At 44.2% G+C, this 20313-nt stretch overlaps 1 protein-coding gene across 1 annotated transcript; it reads left to right on the plus strand.

The window, feature by feature from the left end:
• The first annotated feature begins 120 nt into the window (after nucleotides 1-120).
• LOC103880430 lies at nucleotides 121-8788 on the plus strand. The gene is made up of 4 exons (XM_021931571.2): nucleotides 121-157; nucleotides 654-811; nucleotides 898-1568; nucleotides 7988-8788. Exons 1-3 carry the CDS (start codon nucleotides 121-123, stop codon nucleotides 1564-1566), a joined length of 864 nt encoding a protein of 287 aa, XP_021787263.2. The 3' UTR covers nucleotides 1567-1568; nucleotides 7988-8788.
• Nucleotides 8789-20313: the final 11525 nt, after the last annotated feature.

Consider the following 20313-nt stretch of genomic DNA (forward strand, 5'->3'; position numbering starts at 1 on the left):
TTTCTTTTATTTTGAAATTTGGAGGCCCTAGATATTTTCCCAGTATCCCATGACTTATTTAGGAATGGATTTTATAGACTCCACTACCCACCCCACCCCCAAGAAAAACAAAACAACGAAATGACACAAAAAGATGTTGGAGGTTTTATCCCAACAGGTAAGTTTCTTTTAAGCAAAATATTTATGCCGATTTAGATTTCACTTTTACTATTCTGGCTTTATTTCACTTAAAGCAGTCACGTTTTTTCAGACAGCTGAGAGCCACATTGCTGGGGAGTTCCTGATGCTGCTGGGTTATATAATCTGACTCAAACTGGGCCTCAACCCAGAGAGGTCAACATGTTCTTTATTTGATTGGTCTTTTAGGCATTTAAACGCACATGCATATTTGAAAGAAAAAGTCCATTAGAAAGGTTAGGTAGAGTCAGCTTGAATATTTCATCATGCAAATTCAAATGGATTCTTCCCCTCTCCCGGTTGTTCTGGGGTGGAGTAGGGGAACAGGCTTTCTTCCTCCTGAGCACTATTTTGAGGTGAGCAAACGACTGAAGGGAAAGCTGTGTCCAAAGGGGTCGCCTGATTTTTTTACTTTTAAAAAATTTTTTTTTAAGTTGTTTAATGCTGTGAACCGCGCATCTGGCGGTTGTGCCCAGGTAAGGTAGAAAGCGTCAGGCCACTTCCCGCAGAAGTTTCCACCAGGGCGCGGCCCACTCGGGGCCGCACTACCCCGACCCTGTCGTTAGACCTCTGTGCTGAGGGGTCGCCCTCAACCCCTGCTTGGCCTCCGGGTCCAGGTCCGGCGTTCCGGAAGGTGGGCGCTGACCTGGGCCGTGAGAGTTCAGGGGAGGGGATAGGAGCCCCCAAAGACAGAGAGGGAGGCGGTGGGGGGGAGGTGAGGGAAGGGGGTTGCGCGACGTCGTGAGTGATGCTGAGAATCACCCCGAAGGCTCCGCACCCGAACATTTAGAGGGGCAGATTTCTCGGTCTCCCCTCTCCTGTCCCGTCCCCTCTGCTCCAGGAGTGACCATTTTTCCCCAAGAGTGGGGACACGGATTGAAGGCCGGAGTTCCAGCCAGAAGCTCTAGTTCTGCGCGGGCCAGATGGAGCTGTTTCCGTTGCACAGACGACGTTCACACCTTCCCATCGCTGGGCTTGGCGAGGAGGGGCTGCCCCGGGCTGCGCGCTCTTTGCACCCAGGGACAGGGCCTGGGGACATCTGAGGGAAGTGATCCGGGGGGCTGCCGCCCACCGAGAGGGGCAGGCTTCGACAGTGCCCCCCTGCTCCACACGCCCGGCGACTCGCCGGCCCTCCCTGAAGGCGTCCAGGCGGCTGTCCCGCGACACCTTCCACCGAGCGTCCGCCAGCAGCTGGACCCCGCTCTCCAATGGTCGTCGCCGCCCGGTCCCCCGGGTTCCCACCCGCCAGACCAGGCGCGAAGGTCACCGCCTTGCACCACCTTGGGCTGCCCGTCCATTTCCAAGAGGCAGTCGGTGGGGAGAGGGGAGCGGGGGCGCTGTGTTCCCTTCCCTCTCATCACCACCCTCCCACCTTCCAGCGGTTTCTGAAAGTGAGTTAAGGGAAGCAAAAGTCACTCTTCTTTCCGGAGGCATCAGAAGCGTTTAGGAAAAGGTCGGAGGGTCTCTCTGTCTGTCTCTCCGTCTCTCTCTCTCTCTCTCTCTCTCTCTCTCTCTCTCTCCAACCCCCTCTTCTCCTCCTCTCTCTCTTTCTCTCTGTCTCCTTTTGTCCCTGCTTATCCATTTATTGATTATCTTTCTAATGTATTGATTATTACCTGCCCACTCATTCCCCTTTCCATCCGTTTCCGAAATAAGAAATCGCCCTCTGCCCTGCTTCTCCTCCCAGTGTGAAACATACACTCAGCCTTTGGGCTCGGCCCGCAGAACAGAACTGGATTTACATTTATAAAGCAACAGGGTTGAGGTGAAGGCAGCCTAGGGGCACGCACCCCTGCCTCACCTACTCCCTGACCCTTGCCCCGCTATGCCTCACTAGAGGTGCCTCGTGGTGGTATTGGAATCACCGAGAACCGAATTCACTGAATTAAGGAAGGATTGTGGCTGCAACTAAGTTCACAGAATTTTTTAACTAAAAATACTCACTTTGGTGACAGTTTCCCCAGCTTTTTTTAAGAAGGGGGAATTGTAAAAATACAGAACAGCCCAGAGAAGAACTTAAGAAACTCCTTGTGCCTATCACTCAAAATTTACAAACGTTAGGAACTTGTAGTTTATTCGAGGTGTTTTTGTTGTTGTTGCTGTTCCCCCACCTCTCCCCAGGAACTGCGTTTCCTGTTCTTCCTCTCTGCCTGGGTAGCGGTCATTCTCTCATTCTCTTCTCTCTCTTTCCTTTCTTATATTTCGTCGTCCTTTTTCTTTTTTCCTTCTCCCACCATCTCCACTACCCTTCCTTTTCCACCCATCCCCCACGGGCTTCCTTCTTTCTGGAAAATATACTTGAAAGAGCAGTTTGGTGATTGACAGGGACCTGGGGAGGGAAAAAAGAGAGAGAGAAAGAGAGAACCAATGACAGACCCAAGCTGCCCGAGATGACCCCTCCCCCCCCGGGTCTGGTTGGGGGAAGGATGGGTAGCGTAAGGGAGGGGTCCTGCAGATCAACTGGAGATACCTGAAGCTGACTTTGCGCTTTGAGTTTTCACATCCCAATCTTCACAGGCCAGGTCTATTCAAATGGCTTTTTAGGGAGTGGCAGGAGGGCTTTTTTGTTTTTTTAATTATAAGAGAAAAAGGTCTTCAAACAGAAAATTCTAAATGATTTGCAGTTGACATAAATTTCTAGCAGTAGATTATTTGCTTATTATTTTTGGCATGTCGTGAATGTCAAGAATGAGAGAACCAAAAAAAAAAAAAAAAAAGCTCCCACTCTGTTAAAACTTAGCAGTCCTGTTAGAAAAATAAAGCAATGGATTCTTTACTAGGAGTTACACACTATACCCCAAATGAAACAAATGTCAGAGGGGGTAACAAAGTGGAAAAAGTGTAAAGTGAATTTCAAAGGGCTCCATAGTAAAGCGCAATCTGAGATTCACAGAGAAGTAGAGACGGATAAGACAGGAATTAGGTCATCTCGTCCAGACCCCAGGAAATATGTCTAGATCAAAGCCTGCTCTGTTAGAATAAACAAAACGGGACCCATTGGGCCCTACCAATATTTTCATGTCCGTGCTAAGAGCTGCTAATCTAACCAGCTCTATTTGATGAAAGGGGGTAAAAATTACAACTGTAAAAATGACGACGTAATAAATGTCCTCTCAACTCTTAAAGGAAGATAAAGATTTAGATTGGAGCTAAAAAGTAACAAGATCCAGGCCCAGATCAACACAAACTTCCTGGAATTTTAGCAGTAAGTAAATTATCTAATCCTAGCCATTGTTCCCTCCCTGCTGCCACCCTCACGCCCACCCATCCCGTGCACCCCATGCAATTGAGTATGCCAGATGATTTACATTAAAAATTTGTTAAATTTTAACTGCAGTCTGAGGACATTGCAGGAGGCCTTTGGGGTTCACTTCTTTTGCATTCCTTAAAGACCCACCGGTTTTCTGTCCCCTACCAACCCCAACGTGGCCTGCCCCCCAGGCAGTTGTTGGGGTAGCAGGCTGGACTTCTTTGTGTGGATGCTTTAGTTAAGCCCAGTCTTAAAATTTGGGCTCTCTTTCCACTGTGAAGGGCAGATGGACAGAGGCCTGGCGTGTGTGTCCCATCAGCCTGGCTTGGGGTCCACACAGTTCGGCAGCTCGTTGATACTTTGGCAGCTAAGCTCAAGTACTGTGTAAGTACTAGGTAAGGCTTTCTTTCACCACTGACTTGATGGCCTTCAACCAACAACCAGGGAACATTCAATAGATAGAAACATCTACAAAAAAGGACAGGAAATCCCAGAGAAGGAAAATTGGCCCAGGCTAAATCCCGGGTTGTAGTAGTTTCTTACTGAGCCGGGCTTCCTCTTAACTGTTTAAACATAGGACTTGGCTCCTCTCATGTTTCTGTGTCCATCTGAGCTCAAGTTGAACAAAGACTAGTGGGCTGCGTGTCAACCTGGCTCCAGTGCTTTCTGAAGCTAGGGACTACGACAAAGGAGGTGGTGAGTGTGACTGGCTTTTCTGAAGGCCACCAGGAACAGACCATTTTCTGTGTGTGGCCCCTGGCTGCTCACCTAGCCAAGGGCAATTCCAGGATCTGCTTTTTACTTACATTCTGCAGAGGGCTTTGAAGACAAGTGAAACTGCATTGGAGGCCACACACAAGTCAATCCTTCCTTATGAGACCCAGACTGGGACCTAGTCCAGCTGCACCAGGCATAGCTGAATCCTGACACAGTACAGTCTGTTAGGTCATGGATGACATCATCTTGTCATCACAACTACGTTCAGGATGAGGTCCTGGAAGTCACTTGGAAACATGGGTAAACATGTACACATGGTAGACCCCTGCTCCTGAGATTAGGGCCAGACAAAACATAACTATACTAATCAGCCTGCAGACCTGCTTCTGTATTCACAATTTGGAATTCTCCGTGTCTCATCTAGCTTGTGATCATAACAATCCCTTTAACAGATGACAAAACTAAGGCCCTGAGAGCAAAGAAGGAACATTTGGACACCAGGAGACCTGGAGCTATCACTAGCCTGAATGCTAACTTTGGGCATTTGGCAATCATTGCCTGATCCATGGTACCATTCCCCAAACTGTACCATGAGAGGTTAGACTTCCATCAATAGGCTCCAGTAGCTTCCTTCAAACTCGTGCCATGTTTATAACTACATTAGTGGAATCTCATCTTTACTTTCACTTATTTAATAATTTAAGCTAACTCCCCTTTTAAAACTTAAGTATATTTATTTCAAAAGGAATGGGAAACATTACATTCATTTATCTCCAGTAGTCTTTCTAATCCTGTGCCAGAGAAACCCTTATAGCGCAGAATGGCTTTACACTGGTGATGTGCCCCAAATTCTAAGTAATCTGAACAGATCCTGCTGCTTCATTCATCAACACCCTTTCTGGGTTCTCTTCTAACCAGCTGTCTCTTGTTTCAGACAAGCATGAGGTCTGTAGGTCTTAAAGAGTTTTATTTAAGCCCCATCTCCCCCTGCCCATATCTGTCAATACACACCTTTGACCTGGCCCAGAGTTTTCCAACTGCAGGATGTGACCCATTAGTGCAATAAGAAATCAGTAGAATGTATCATCACTAGAACTATTTTTTTTTAATGTAATAGGACAGAAAATATCAGAGTATATCACATGTAGTAAGGGTAAGTGGTGTCTTGTGAAGCTTTTGTTTCAGTTATATATATGTGTGCACTGGGCATGGTGCCATTCTTAGCGTGAGTTGACATCCCAAAAGTTTGAGCCGGGCATGATGGCTCAGGCTTGTAATCCCAGAACTTTGGGAGGCCAAGGAGGGCGGATCACCTGAGGTCAGGAGTTCGAGACCAGCCTGGCCAATGTGGTGAAACCTCATCTCTACTAAAAATACAAAAATTAGCCAGGTGTGGTGGTGAGCACCTGTAATCTCAGCTACTCGGGAGGCTGAGGCAGGAGAATGGCTTGAACCTGGGAGGCAGAGGTTGCAGTGAGCCGAGATTGTGCCATTGCACTCCAGCCTGAGCGACAGAGCAAGACTCTGTCTCAAAAAAAAAAAAAAAAAAAAAAAAACACAACAACTTTGAAACAGGCCAGGCGCAGTGGCTCATGCTCTGTAATCCCAGCACTTTGGGAGGCCAATTGCCTGTGGGCAGGCAATGTGGGCAGAATGTGGGCAGATTGCCTGAATCCAGGAGTTTGAGTTTGAGACCAGCCTAGAGAACATGGTGAAACCCTGTCTCTACAAATAATACAAAAATTAGCCTAGTGTGGTGGCATGTGCCTGTAGCCTCAGCTACTCAGGAGGCTGAGGTGGGAGGATCCATTGAGTCTGGGAGACAGAAGGTGCAGTGGGCCAAGATTGCACCACTGTACTCCAGCCTGGGTAACAGAGCAAGACTCTGTCTCAAAAAAAAAATTTTTTTTTAAAGTTTGAAACATAAAGAAATGAGAAATATTTGAGATGATGGATATGCTAATTACCCCGCTGTGATGACTATACATTATATGTATCAAAACATCACTATGTACTCCATACATACAACTATTATTTATCATTTAAAGAATAAAAGCTACAATAATATTAATTACACATAATTCTTGGTTTAAAAAAGTTTGAAAGCTATTGACAAAGACTCTGAAAGATATGGTTATTCTCTCTGTTTCTCAGCTGAAACACAGAACCAGGATCCTCAAGAGAGTGGACTGACACTCAGGTTTTTGAGGATGGAGAGAGCAGGGGTGAAGACACAGGAAGACGAAGTGGGTTCCTGAGTCTCTTTGCCATCACTCATCCACTGTGCAGTTTTCTAGCTGCTGCTTCTGCGAGGAAAGAGGCCAGCCCTGGCTCCTGGCGCTGGCTTGTGTGTGTTCTCCCCTCGTAGGCTGCTTCCACATGGAGGATTTTAATAGCAGTTCGTCGTCAAGGGGATTTCTCCTTAAACACACACTTGAGTGCAGAAGGGGAAACAAAAACCTTGAGCAGGAAAGCTTAATGACTGCAGCAAGCAGCACTGTCTCTTTAAGATCCCTCCCCCATTGGTAATTGGGCCCAGCTCTTGGGTAACTAAGATAACATCCCTCCCAAATCCTGCCATTTCTAGGCATCCTTAGTCACTGTGTTAACTGTAGGGTTTAGCATAGCCTAATAGTATAAAGTACCAAGAAGTCATTCCTAGAAAAGTCCTTTTAGAAATGCTGCTCTGATAGAGAGGTTGTCTGAGGACTTCAACAAAGATAAGATTCCACCTCTAACACACACACACACACACACACACACACCCTTATTTACCTAAATGTCCAGAGCTAGGAGTGGCCAGTGAGGAACTTCTTTGGATATATAGAGGTTGGTCTGAGTTGAAGCCTGAGTCAGTTAGAATTACCCCTCTCAATCTGGGAGCAGAAGTGACTTGCCCAAGGTCAACTTATGAGTTGAAGATAAGATATAGTATCTCATTCTTGATTCTCAATTCAATACTTCCTGTTTAAATGACAATAATAACAATTAAAAAAAAAAACCACACCCTAGTAGTTCCTTTATTGGCATCAGCTCTTCAGCCTCTTCGATCCATGCCCTTTGCCAGGTAACTTACAGTCCCTCCCCACTTCCCTGCCTCTTTGGGTTTGACTATGTGACTTGCTTTGGTCAGGAGAGTGAGGTCGATGCTATGGTATGCCAGTTCTGAGCCAAACCTCAAGAAGCCTGCATGCACCTCTGAGAAGCACATGGCATGAGAAGCACATGCCGGCTGCTCTCAGGAAAAGAGTGGAGCAGAGCCATCCCCAGCCAACCCCAGCCAACCCCAACTACAGTGTAGCTGGAGTGAACCCAGCTACACAGAGTCTACCCACGGCTCTGTAGGAATGAATGGTGCTTGTTTTAAGCCACTAGCTTGGGAGCGATTCCGTACTTGGCGTCATCGGGACACAGTTAACCATTTCAATAAGATGTATTTAGTAATGACAGTAAAATGTGTGCAATGATAACCGTGTCAGACATGGCTTTAGATGCTTTATTTGAATTAACTCATTTAATCCCTGTAACTACGACAAAAGGTAGATGTTATCATTGACCCCATTCTATGGATAAGGAAACTAAGGCGCAGAGAGGTTAAGTGAAATGTCTAAGGTCACCCACCTGGTAAGCAACAAGAATGTGAACCCAGACCGCCTGGCCATAGAGCACACATGCTGGTTCTTCATCACTATGCTGCTATTTTGCCCTATCTCAAGTCTCCCCAAGAAACCTGTTGACAGTCCCTCCGTAACTAAACCCCAAGTCTGGAATTATGAAAGAAAGAAAGCTCACCCTGCACCTTCCCCACTCTGATGTTCTTAACTTTCTCTACTTTATATACAGGTCTCCAGAAGAAGAATCCTCAGCAATTTACAGGCAAGAGATTTGCTCTCTAAACCCCTCCTTCTGCCAGAAGAGCTCTCCTACCCAGAGTCCCTCATGCTCAGCATGCAGTGCAGACAGAAATAGCAGCAATCTACATGAATTGAGGATCCACGCACTCATTTCAAGATCTTCCTTCAGTGAGCAATGAATGCTTCATGCATGTGATCCTCACTACCTACCCTACAAAGACCTTGCTAATGCTTAGAGATCAAATTATTCGTGTATCTTTTCAGTAGAGGAAATGATCTATCCACCTAACAGTGTGTGGGCTTGTATCCCCTCCTTCTTTTTCCCTCTCATGGGAAAACAAATCAACTGTTTTTCCTTTTCCTTCTCACAGACCGCAAGTCACACTGTCTTTCACCGAGGAGGAAAAGTTGCATCTGAGTTATCGCTGTGAAGAAATGGTTTGCAGGCATGAGCAGCTGGCATCTTTTTGTCTCTATGTGAAGAGGATCAATGCAGTTCATGTTTTCTTGTTCGCACAAAGCTAGATTTGAAAATCCCTGGAAAATCAAGGAAATGTTTAGAGAAGTTGTTAAAATTTGGGGAAACTTAGGAAATGTGAGAGGAAGTTCAGGTTTTCATAGTCTGGATGTGCTGTGGGAGAAGTGAGAAGGGGTGGGAAGATGGGTAGGGGGAGCTTCCTTCTTTTCTAGGCGCTCATCCCCTGATCGGTCAATGTGTTGGTTTCCTAGGGCTGCTGTAACAAATAAAGCAATAGAAATGTATTCTCTCACTGTTGGGAGGCGAGAAGTCTGAAATCAAGGTGCTGGCAGAGCAGTGATCTCCTTCATGCCTGTAGGGGAGAATCTGTTCCATGCCTTTCTTTTTTTTTTTTTTTTTTTTTTTGAGATGGAGTCTGGCTCTGTGGCCCAGGCTGGAGTGCAGTGGTGCGATCTCGGTTCACTGCAAGCTCCGCCTCCCAGGTTCACACCATTCTCCTGCCTCAGCCTCCCGAGTAGCTGGGACTACAGACGCCCGCCACCAAGCCCGGCTAATTTTTTTTTTTTTTTTTTTTGTATTTTTAGTAGAGACGGGGTTTCACCATGTTAGCCAGGATAGTCTCTATCTCCTGAGCTCGTGATCCTCCCGTCTCACCTCCCAAAGTGCTGGGATTACAGGCGTGAGCCACCGCGCCCGGCTGTTCCATGCCTTTCTTTTAGCTTCTGGTGTCGCTGGCAGTCCTTGGCACTCCTTGACTTGCAGACACACTCCAGTCTCTGTCCTCACCATCGCATGACAATCTCCACCTCATCTCCGTCTGTGTCTGTACCTGTCTCTGTGTCTCTTCTCTTCTTAGAAGGACATCAGCCATACTGAATTAGTGCCTACTCCACGGACTTAATCTCATCTTGATTACATCTGCAAAGACCCTATTTCCAAATCAGATTCCTACCAGGTTAGAGAGAAGCTGTCACAATAGCTCAGGTGAGGCACGATGAGGACCTAAGAAGAAAAGGAAGTTTGAAAGGAGCTTTGGGTATTTTTATTGTTTTTTTAAATCAGAGTTCACAGTTCAGAAAGACCGTGGCTCTCAGAGCTACAAGGGTGCCCAGAGCCCTCAGGCCACAAATCGGAGACTCACAGACTGCTGGGCTCACAGGTGTGTTTTAGTTGGCTCGGGCAGCATAGTTAACAAATTTGAAAGTGTTGCCAATGTTTAAAAGTCAGGAGGTCTCCTATAAAAGTTCAAATTTCCAGATTTTATTTTTTTTCGAATGTCAGGTGATCTAGTGTTCTTGCCTTTTCACATTTCAACAACGGGCTGGCACAAAGGCGTGACCATCCCCTTTGGAGGGAACAAATCTGCTCTCCACCTTTTCTTCATTCCCACCCAGCCATCTCACTCATCCACCCGCCTGATGACCTGTGTCAGTTTTGACTTCTTGCAAGGGAGGAAAGGAAGGCCGAGAGACAAAGACTTTGCTTCCGTGATGAGTGCAATCACAGATGAGTCCAGCAGGGGCAGGTTGGCGTGGAATGGCCCCAACTCAGACACCTTCAAGGTAAAGAGACAAAGATACCAAAGAAGGCAATGCAAGGCCTACAGGTAATTTCAAGAGAAGGGCTCCACCCAGAAGCCAACCTTTGGGTTCAGACAGGACCCCGGATTTCCTGCAGAATTTCTTGCCGAAGATGCTAGAGAGAGAAAGGGAGAAAAATAACACAAGGGGGAGAGGGAGTTTTGCTGATGATCCTGTGGATGCTGAGGCTTTGTGCTTTAAAGGGAATTTCACATTCTGTTTTTATCAACTGTACAGTGCAGAGCAGATGGCACCACCATTCCCTCTTCACAGGTGGGGTAATGTGGGTCTAGAGGATTTACTGTGACCTCTCTGAGGTTTGATAGTACGTGATAGGGAGCTATTTAAATTCAGGATGTCTCCCTGTGAGCCCAATGCTCTTTCCAATGAAACACCCACTTTTTTTTTTTTTTGAGGTAGGATCTTGCTCAGTTGGCCAGGCTGGAGTGCAGTGGCACAGTCATAGCTCACTGCAGTTTCAACCCCCAGGCTTAAGTCATCCTCCCACCTCAGCCTCCTGAGTAGCTAGGACTACAGGCATGCACCACTATGCCCTGCTAAATTTTTAAAAATTTTTTGTGGAGACAGGCTATGTTTCCCAGGCTGATCTTGAACTCCTAGACTTAAGTTTTCCCCACACAGCCTCCCAAATTGCTGGGATTACAGGCATGAGCCACTGTGCCTGGCCAACACTCACTATTTTAAAAGTTGTATTTGTTCTCTGGCCACAAGGCTCTACCTCATTTGTGTCTGAAGTTTCAACTCAGGCCTGGTCACAACGAAAGCTAAAAAGGTTAGCTTCCCCCAGAAGGGACTGAGTTATCTAAAGAGAACAATCTCTAATTAACCACTTACCCAGACCCTCCCTCCCACCTTCCCTCTGCCCTCTCCTGCTTCCTTCTTTCAGCAAATAGTAAACTATTAAACACCTCCTAAGTGCCAGGCGGTTTGGTAAGCACCAGGATTGCCCTCTGGTGCTCACAAAGCAGTGGTGATCCCTGTGTGAGCTCACAGAGTGCAGTGAAGTGTTCTAGACGTACAGAACACTAAAGCGAAGCCACATAAAGGGAAAGGGGCCCAGGAAGGCCTTCTCAGGCCCTGGGAATGTGCCTGACTGACCAAGTGGAGTTCATTCATTTATTCAGCAAATACTTAGTGAGCATCTACTCTGCACTGGGCACTGTTCTAGGTGCTGAGGTTCATCAGTGCCCAAAGCAAAATAAATATCTGCCCTCAGGTTGCTTATACTCTTGCGAAATGACTGGAAGAGTAATTTACGTGACTTTAGGCAGATCCTTTTCTAAAAGCTATTGCGTTGCCCAAGTGGATTATAGATCCTCATAACAGCAATAACTGCTGTAGATATATTTACATTCTGTATTATTAGCGCACAGAGCAAGGCAAGAGTCAATGCGGTGAGACGTAGACCAAACAACAAATGGCCATGAACAAGCTAAATAAGTGACCTCATTTCCTGAGGCTTCTGCTTCTGGAAGTCTGGAGAACCAGAAAGTCCTACTGCTGTAGAAGTTCTAGATGCAGAAAGAATCCTTTTCACAAGAGCGTAACCGAGACAGTCACAGGCTGCATCCAAAACCTGAAAAAAGCAGCCCCCATCATGGTTCCGGGGGGATTATTCCTCCCCAGGCAAGGTCCACTTCTTGTCTAAGTTACTTCCAACCAGGTAAGGAGCAAAGAGCAGATTTTTTCCACAATAAATGTCTTTATGATGATACGGGAAAACAAAACAAAACAAAACAACAACAACAAAAATAAGTAGCCGTCCATGCCCCCAAATAAACAAAGAAAAAGAAAAAAGAAAGGTAGCAATCCTTATCTATGAGTCCTCATTCATCACGTAGAGTAAATCTGAGAACACCGATGAGTAGGTGGACTTGACCATCACAGGGAGAAGGGGCCACTCAGGGAGCACGCAGAAGTCACGCTTTGCTTCTGCTCTCAAGCCTTGTGGCATCCTACTTTAGTACCCTTTCATAAAATAGAGTGCTGATAGAAATTCGGACTTTAATTCTAGTTCCCTTTAACAGAATGTAGCAATTTGGGAGAAAACAGAGTGTTTATTCTTGAATTAGTGATGGTCGTTAGAAATAATAGTTATCGGCTTCAAAGGACAGAGAGATAAAGTTAGGAGCCGTGGTCAGTTGAAAGAAACATTTCTTGATTAGAGAGCTACAGCATACGCACGGGGCTTGGATAAACGTGGTCTTTTTCTGACCACTGAAAGAAAAGAAGCAAGACCTGTCCTAAAATTACCAAAAGCTGTTGCAATAAAAAAAAAAAAAAAAAAGTCCATGTTAACTAGAGAAAAAGAGAGAGACATTTTACAGAGTAAAGGAAGATCACATAGATGACCACGCCAAGGAGACGTGTAAAGTGTTGCAAAGTATCATGGGGAAGAGGAAAAGGGCCATGAGTAAGATTCATGATTGTTACGGGTTAGTGAAAGAAATCTCCACTGATTCCACAGTGTTTGCATTTCTCTGTTTTTTAAAATATGAAATACTATACAACATAGTAAATATGTATGCTTAGTTGCATTAATAAAGAACATTCCCTGTCTTTTAAAAATAATCTAAATGAGCTGGGCACGGTGGCTCATGCCTGTAATCCCAGCACTTTGGGAGGCCAAGGCGAGCGGATCACCTGAGATCAGGAGTTCAAGACCAGCCTGACCAACATGGAGAAACCGCGTCTCTACTAAAAATTCAAAATTAGCCAGGCATGGTGGTGCATGCCTGTAATCCCAGCTACTTGGGAAGCTGAGGCAGGAGAATCACTTGAACCTGGAAGGTTGAGGTTGTGGTGAATTGAGATCGCGCCCTTGCACTTCAGCCTGGGCAAGAAGAGTGAAACTCCATCTCAAAAAAACAAAAAACAAAAAATCAAAATGCTAAAACAAATTTCAGGGTCTATCGCCCACTTGAATGAACCTTTCTAGAACCAATAAGTTCAGATTTCAAGGTTTCAATTCAGGCACTACAGTTCACCCAGAAAGGTTAAACATAGGAATAACCTGTGGCCTCCTAATTCCAGAGCAAAAGTCAAAGTACGATCAGGTATTTTGTTACTCTCTGATCATTTATCACTAAAAATCACACAGCTTCCATTTTCTTCTCTGTCAAAGCTTTATTGTGGTACATTGTGCTGGTCTAAATCAATGTTTCTCGGATTTTCACGTATATTTAAATGACATAGAATGCTATTGTCGAAATGCAGATTCTAATCCAGTAGAGCTGGGGAGGGGCCTGAGATTCTGCATTTTGACAGGCTCCCAGGTGCTGCTGCTGCTGTCGCTGCAGGCATGTGGACCACAGAGTTAGTTCACTCATCACCTCTGTTCCAGCCAAGCCCACAATGTTTGAGTAAGGGAATATTCTGGAACTATGATCCTCAAAATTTCCAGTGCATCCCTCACCTTGGAAACTTGTTGTAAAATGCAAATTCCAGGGCCTTGGCCCCAAAGATTCTGATTCGCTGCTGCCACCTCTCTATGTGGGTAGACCTGAGCCTGGCGGCATCAGGACCATGCAGTCAGGGTCCTGCCATCTTCTCAACCTGGCCTCCAGCTTTTCTTGCAAATCTCCAGCTTTGATGGACTTTCTTCTCTTCTCTGAATGTGACATGCTTGCTCTGTATATTTGAACTTAAAAAAATCAAATCAAACCTGGAAAATTGCCCCCAAATCTTCCCAGCTTCCTGGTGACTCTATCTTCTTCTTTTTTTTTTTTCTTTCTGAGATGGGGTCTTGTTCTGTCACCCAGGCTGGAATACAGTGGTGCAATCATAGCTCAGCTCACTACAGCCTTGACCTCCCAGGCTCAAGTGATCCTCCCATCTCAGCCTCCCAAGTAGGTAGGACTACAAACATGCACCACCGCGCCCGGCTAACTTTTGTAGAGACAGAGGCTGGTCTCCAACTCCTGGGCTCAAGCCACCTGCGTGCCTTGGATCCCCCAAAGTGTGGAGATTACAGGCATGAGCCACTGCATCCCTGGCTTCCTTTTGTTCTTCAGTTCTCAGCTCAAATGTCACCTCCTCAAAGGGACCTTCCCTGACCACCCAGGCTAAAGTAGTGCTGTCTCCCATAATCTCTCTTTTTTTTACCCCGTAGTCTCTCTACTGCCTTCACAACCCCTATTACTCTCTGGAATGATCTCATCTGTGTGTTTGTTTATTGATTCACTGTCTGTCTTCCATGGGAGCAGGGGCTCCACTTGCCTTGTTCCCCTCACTGAATTCCCAGTGCCTCACACTGTGCCAGAGAATTGAATGAATGAAAGGATGCGTGAGTCCATCCAGGTTGGGAAGCAAGGTGTAGAATAAAATAAACAATGTCATGAGCCCTGGCCTTAGAAACTTCAGACTGCAGAGTGAAGCAGATGTGAGGGTTTAATGAGGAAAAGGATCAGATGAGTAGGAAAGGAATTGCTTTGCTTCCTTCAGGGTGTGGAAGAAAATTAAATTAGGAATAGAGGATGGCAGCGTGTTGCAGCTTTCTTGTTCATGTGCTGTATAATACAACACTCTTTGTCCTTTTTGTGTGTCTGATTTTGAAATCATAAAAATACGTGCTCATGGTAGATGATTGGGGAAAACAGAAAAAATTAAATAAGAAAACATTGATGGCGTTGTCCTACCACCCACAGAGAGCTATGGTTTTCATTTTTGTGTTTTTCCTTTTAAAATACTTTCTGTATTTTCAGATTTGTCTATCTTACAGAATTCATATAGGGCACATATAATTCCATGTTCTGCTTTTCTCTCCTGCCTATAGTATCTTTACAAACATGTTTTTAAATGATTGCTTAATATTCCATTATGTGGATGGAAATACATCATTAATTTTATTTATTTTACTCTATGTTCAGAAAAGCATTCTAACTTTGTGCTAGCTCTCTTTTAAGTGGAATAGAAACATCTAATAAATGAATTTTCCCCTTGTTCAGAGTAGTGGTTCTCAGCTGGGGATAATTTTGCCCTCCAAGAGACATTTGGTCACGTCCAGAGACATTTTTGGTTGTCACAACTGGGGAGAGGAGGGTTGCTATTGGCATCCAGTGGGCAGAGGGCAGGGTTGCTACTAAACATCCCACAGCACACAGGACAGCCCCCTAACAAAGAATTACCCAGCCCAAATGTCAATAGTGCCGAGGTTGAGAAACTCACTATCTAGAACAGTATCAGGGTTAATATTCAACATCCACTTAAAATTCAAATTAGCCCGCTACCATTAAAAGTACAGGACTTTGCCCTGGGATTCTGCATTAGAATCATGTCTCAGTTAATTAGAAGCCTAGTTACTAGAATCTAGAATAACTGAGTTACTAGAATCTAGAATAACTGATATTTTACCTGCATAATTCTTATTTTATTAGAAATTTTAACATATCAGTTATTCCAGTGAAACTGGAAAGTGAAACTAGAGATTATATTTTTAAAATTAAGTTGCAGGAATGGACTTACCGGTTCTGGAATTCATCCTCGATTGTGTCCATACTTTCATGTGAACATTGCTGCATAGAAAGGGTGTGAAGCCAGTCCCAGGCTGTTAGTTGATTGAGCTCAGTAGAAAGCACTTTATAAGACACAGAAGTGATTTGGCCATTAGAGAAATTAGATCTCTAAATTCAAGAAGGAGTTTTGATGAGCGCTTAGTTAAGTGTGGATGTTTGGAATCGTGTTCCCTGAGCCTTTCCTTGAGTGGAGGTTTCACAACTGTATAGCTTTTGCAATATGCGAATTTGTTGGGGAATTCCACATTTAGTGAGCAAAATCGCTGAAACCAGCCCCCTTCCCTTCTGTTGAGAAATGTGCTCATCCCTTTTATCCCAGACTTAGATCTTTGGGACTTTACCCGACCTTTGCACAGAGACAATTGGTATTGAGACAATTTGTTATGATATACATCCTGCGTGATCCAAATACCACTAGTTAAATCCAGAACAAAGAGAATGTATGTAGCACCTTTTCTCCCATCAGATTCTTGCTGGAGTTTATTGTCAATAGAAGAGGAGTTTACCTTGGAAATGTTTGGAATTGTGTTTCAGATATTTAGAAGATTAAACAAAAAGTCTTCCCAAATGGATGCTGGGTAAGAGATACAAAACTCAACAGAATCAGGAATTGCTGCCTGAGCTGTAACAATGGAAATGCAATCTTTAGTTAACAGGGACTCAGAGTTTAGGGAGGGTGAGCGTGGGCTAAGGTCAGTGATTCACGCCTTGAGATCGATTCGTGCCTCTGACTAGATCATCTCTGTGTGCTGTGCTTGTTGGCAACTTTGCCTTCTGCAGTATTTTATGGGGCTCATCTGCAGAGCTTCAGACTGGCAGGGAGGGGTCAGTGGAGCCTCACTTGCTCTCGGATCATCTTCTGAGGGAAGGCATTTTCCCTTCTCCTCATCTCCTCTCCCCAGGATTGGCTGAAAACAAGAAGTTTTTCTGGGCTCTAATCCACAGCATTGGCTAATGACACAGACTGTATCATTTGGGAGGCCTGAGAGAAGAGGGGGGAGCTGGGGAACAGAGACGGAGTCCTGAGACTGGAAGACAATTTAAAATAAGCAATCTTGGGCTGCAAGAGAATATGTTGGCTATAAAATAAGTGCAAGAATAAAAGAGATGGATGAGAAGTCAATTCTCAGGTGCAGTATTTTATTTTTTCTGCTTTTAGTCGGCAACCTTTGATTTCCAAATATTCATTTTCTTTGTAATTTTCCATTAACACATTGATTCAGATGCTGAAAATGATATCGCTAATGCTTAAGATTTGCAAGGCTGTAGAAAGGCAAGCACATTTCTCACTGGCAGAATATATGTATGCAGACATAAAAAAGTACCGAAGCATGCAAGTGGCCACACAAGAACGTACTTTCTCAAAACACACATGCACATACAGTCCAACTGAGGAAACCCCAACTGGAGAGGACTGTAAACCTAGGCAGTGTGACAAATGGGATTTGCTCATAGTCAATTGAATCCCAGATTCAAACAGTTTGGACTACAGTTGGCTTGTTGTGGTATAGGTATTAAGAATAAGTGGTTGAAGGGAATAAACTTCAAAATGTGGACAAATGTGCTTCCAGCTTCAGAATTTCTCAAAATAGTGACTCCAACTCAAGTAGAAATCTCCAAGTCAAATCTTGATTCAACAATTCATCTTTGATTCAACAATTACTTAGGCAGCGTCTATCTGCCTGCCAGATACCATGGCGAAACCGTGTGAATATGATATTAACATTGCCCTCAAGAATTAGAAGTCTAAGTGGGGCATAAGACAACTTACAAATAGTCGTCAAGTAAGTCATCAAGCCCTGGTTCAAACTGACTTTGCAATTCTAAGAGCATTAGAATTGGTTCCTAAGATTTCTTTCAAATAGTTCCATTAATGAAATAGGCCTCCCAGTAGAACAGAAAGTCCAGGTTGTGGTTAACACTTTACCTACCCATTAATAATGGCGTCTGTTATTGGATTCTTTGTTAAAAACAAAAGGGGCTTTCTTATCAATGGAGTTGAGTGTAATACGATTCTAGAATTTTTAGCCCTAGAACAATTTGCATCACACTAAGGGAAACTGAGGTGTAGAAAGGGTAAGTGATCTGGCCAAGGTCACATAGCCTGTTATTTGAAAGAGTTAGGAGCAGAATGCAAGGTTGTAGATTTTGAGTTTTCTATGATCTTCCTGTTCTCGCATGCCTCATTCATAGTAGAACCCATGCCTAGAAATCAAGTCAAACAAAGATATTTGCTGTACTGGGTTTATATGCTGAAAGATGTATCCTGATCCAGGCAGGAAAGACAGAAGAAGATTCTATTGAAATAAACCATGTAAAGTGCACAGCAGAATGTCTGCCACATAAGAAAGTTCAATGAACTTAAACTACTATCCTCATCTTCATCATCATCATTACTATCATCATTTTGTGTCTTACTTTAAGCAAATTCAATCTACAAAAACCTCTACTTTAGACCAGGTGTGGTGGTCCATGCCTGAAGTCCCAGCACTCTGATAGGCCGAGGAGGAAGGATCACTTGAATTCAAGAGCTAGAGACCAGCCTGGGAAACATTGTGAGACCTGTGTCTACTGAAAACAAGCAACAACAACAACAAAAAAGTTAGCCAGGTGTGGTTGCACACCCCTGCAGTCCCAGCTACATGGGAGGCTGAGGCAGGAGGATAACTTGAGTTTAGGAGTTTGAGGCTGCAGTAAGTTATAATCCAGCCACTGCATTCCACCCTGGATGACATAGTGAGGACCTGTCTCTTAATAAAAAAGGAAAAGAAAACCTCTATTTAAAGAACTAGTAAATTTACTTCTTATAAAGATTCTTCACTTTACAAAGGCATCTTTAATAGTTTAAATTTTGATCTGCTCTCCGAAAAATTTATGCAAGTGTAATACGTACCTTGTCAGGTAAAAGAAAATACATTTACTCTCAACTCGCCTACATATTTGCATATAGCATGAGAAATGTTAATTAGATTTTCATTTGTATTGGCTGCATGACAGTGATAATAAAAGATGTCCATAAAGTCTAGAAATATAGCTATTATGAGTTGTTTTTATGACTGAAGATGTCTTTGACCACATCATTAAATATTTGTCTGTTTCCAGACTTCATGGGTACCCTGTAGAGCATAAACATAGTAAACAAGAATAAATTGCTTAAAACTTTGGAGGAATTCCTAATGTTTTGTGTGCTTGGTTTTTTAAAAAAACACACTTTTTTTAATGAGGGAATCTCTGTGATAATAAACAAAACCCCAAAAATTTACAGAGAAAGAAATCATTTTGACTTTATTACTCAATATTGGTTCTATAAACCATGACCAAATTATGACAAACTCTGACTCAAAGGAGGATTGAGTTATTTTGTTTGAGTTAGTTTAATATGTTCAGAACTGGGCAATTTTTTTTTTGTTTTTTGTTTTTCTAAACTTTGTCCTTCTCCGAAGTTTTACAATTAAATCATCAGGGCTAATTTTTCTTAGGCATTTCTGAGGTCTACAATATGGAGAATTTTATCCCATAGAGTTTTTCTTTTAGTCTCCTTCCTCAGGTTCATGCTGGAACTAAAAACAATTTTAAGGATAATGCTTTAAAATAAAACCCTAAAAAAACGCACACACACACACGGAACAGATTACTTTCTAGTTTGGCTCCTAATATGATCAGGGGATTATCTGTAGGTATGGAAATATGGGGCTATTTCTCAGTTTTCTGTGCTCAAATTAAACTGGTTTCCAGCTTCTGCGATGACAAAATCATAGCCTGGGTGACCATCTGCTTGGTCAATAAGTGGCCAGCATTGGCCTGAGTCAGCTAATTGTGCATAATTGGGATTATGTCGAAGGAATGGCAGTCCCCTCTCCAGACAAAGAAAATCACGTTTGTGCTGTTTCAGGTGACCACTGATCTCTCCTGGCCAGTGACAGCAGAAACTTGGGTTGTTGCAAAGTCTGTCTCTGCAGACGGCCAGGACAGTAGGGATGATCAATTCTGGGATAAGCGCAAGACAACAGACAGTGGGGGAGGGGAAAAAAGGAGAAAGGGGCTGGAAAATAAGAACAACACCAGGGGAAAAAATCTAGTACTGGAAAAATTATTGTCACCCAGCTTCTAGATCCTGAAATACAGGCACATTTAGTGTCTGATTCCTGTATTTGTACTGCAGAATCTGCAATGATTTTGCAATGGTTCTGAAATGAATCAAGTCAGATACCTTGGGGGCCAAGCAGGAGCATGACAGGCAACCCTCAGCAAGCAGGTGACTGGTTGTTGTTTTGGAGCAGCACTCTTCACCCGGGGTCTTGGGGAGAGACTGTGCTCCCGTGGCACCAGAGCAAGGGCCTGGAGCTGTGGCAGGAACAGCAGCAGCACACTGGGGACAATGGCTGTCCGTGGTAAGCAGGTGGAAGGCTGGAATAAAAATCCTGTTCCCCAGCCATGATATTATAGTGGAAGAGGAATAGGGTGTTTCAGCATTCCCTAAACCCCTTTTAGAGAGAATGTCAAAGGCACTGTGGTTGACGCAGTGACAGCAGCACTGTAAATTCTGGAAAGAAAAAAGTTGGTGCAGCCGCAGCCCAAGGTCCCTCAAACTCAGCACCATTGTCGTTTGGGGTTGGACATTATTTGTTTTGGAGGCTGGTCTGTGCCTTGTAAAATACTTAGCAGCATCCCTGGCCTCTACCCACTAAACACCCGTTGCACCCCTTCTACCTCCTCCCTGCCT

Source organism: Papio anubis, chromosome 18 (genome assembly GCF_008728515.1).
Source record: "Papio anubis isolate 15944 chromosome 18, Panubis1.0, whole genome shotgun sequence".
NCBI lineage: Eukaryota > Metazoa > Chordata > Mammalia > Primates > Cercopithecidae > Papio > Papio anubis.

What these genes read in the sequence shown, in the direction of transcription:
- LOC103880430 (XM_021931571.2), top strand. Translation starts at nt 121, where the DNA reads ATGACACAAAAAGATGTTGGAGGTTTTATCCCAACAG. An exon ending in TGGAGGTTTTATCCCAACAG is followed by an intron (nt 158 to 653) that starts GTAAGTTTCTTT and finishes GGTTGTGCCCAG; the next exon opens with GTAAGGTAGAAAGCGTCAGG. An exon ending in CAGGTCCGGCGTTCCGGAAG is followed by an intron (nt 812 to 897) that starts GTGGGCGCTGAC and finishes GGGGGAGGTGAG; the next exon opens with GGAAGGGGGTTGCGCGACGT.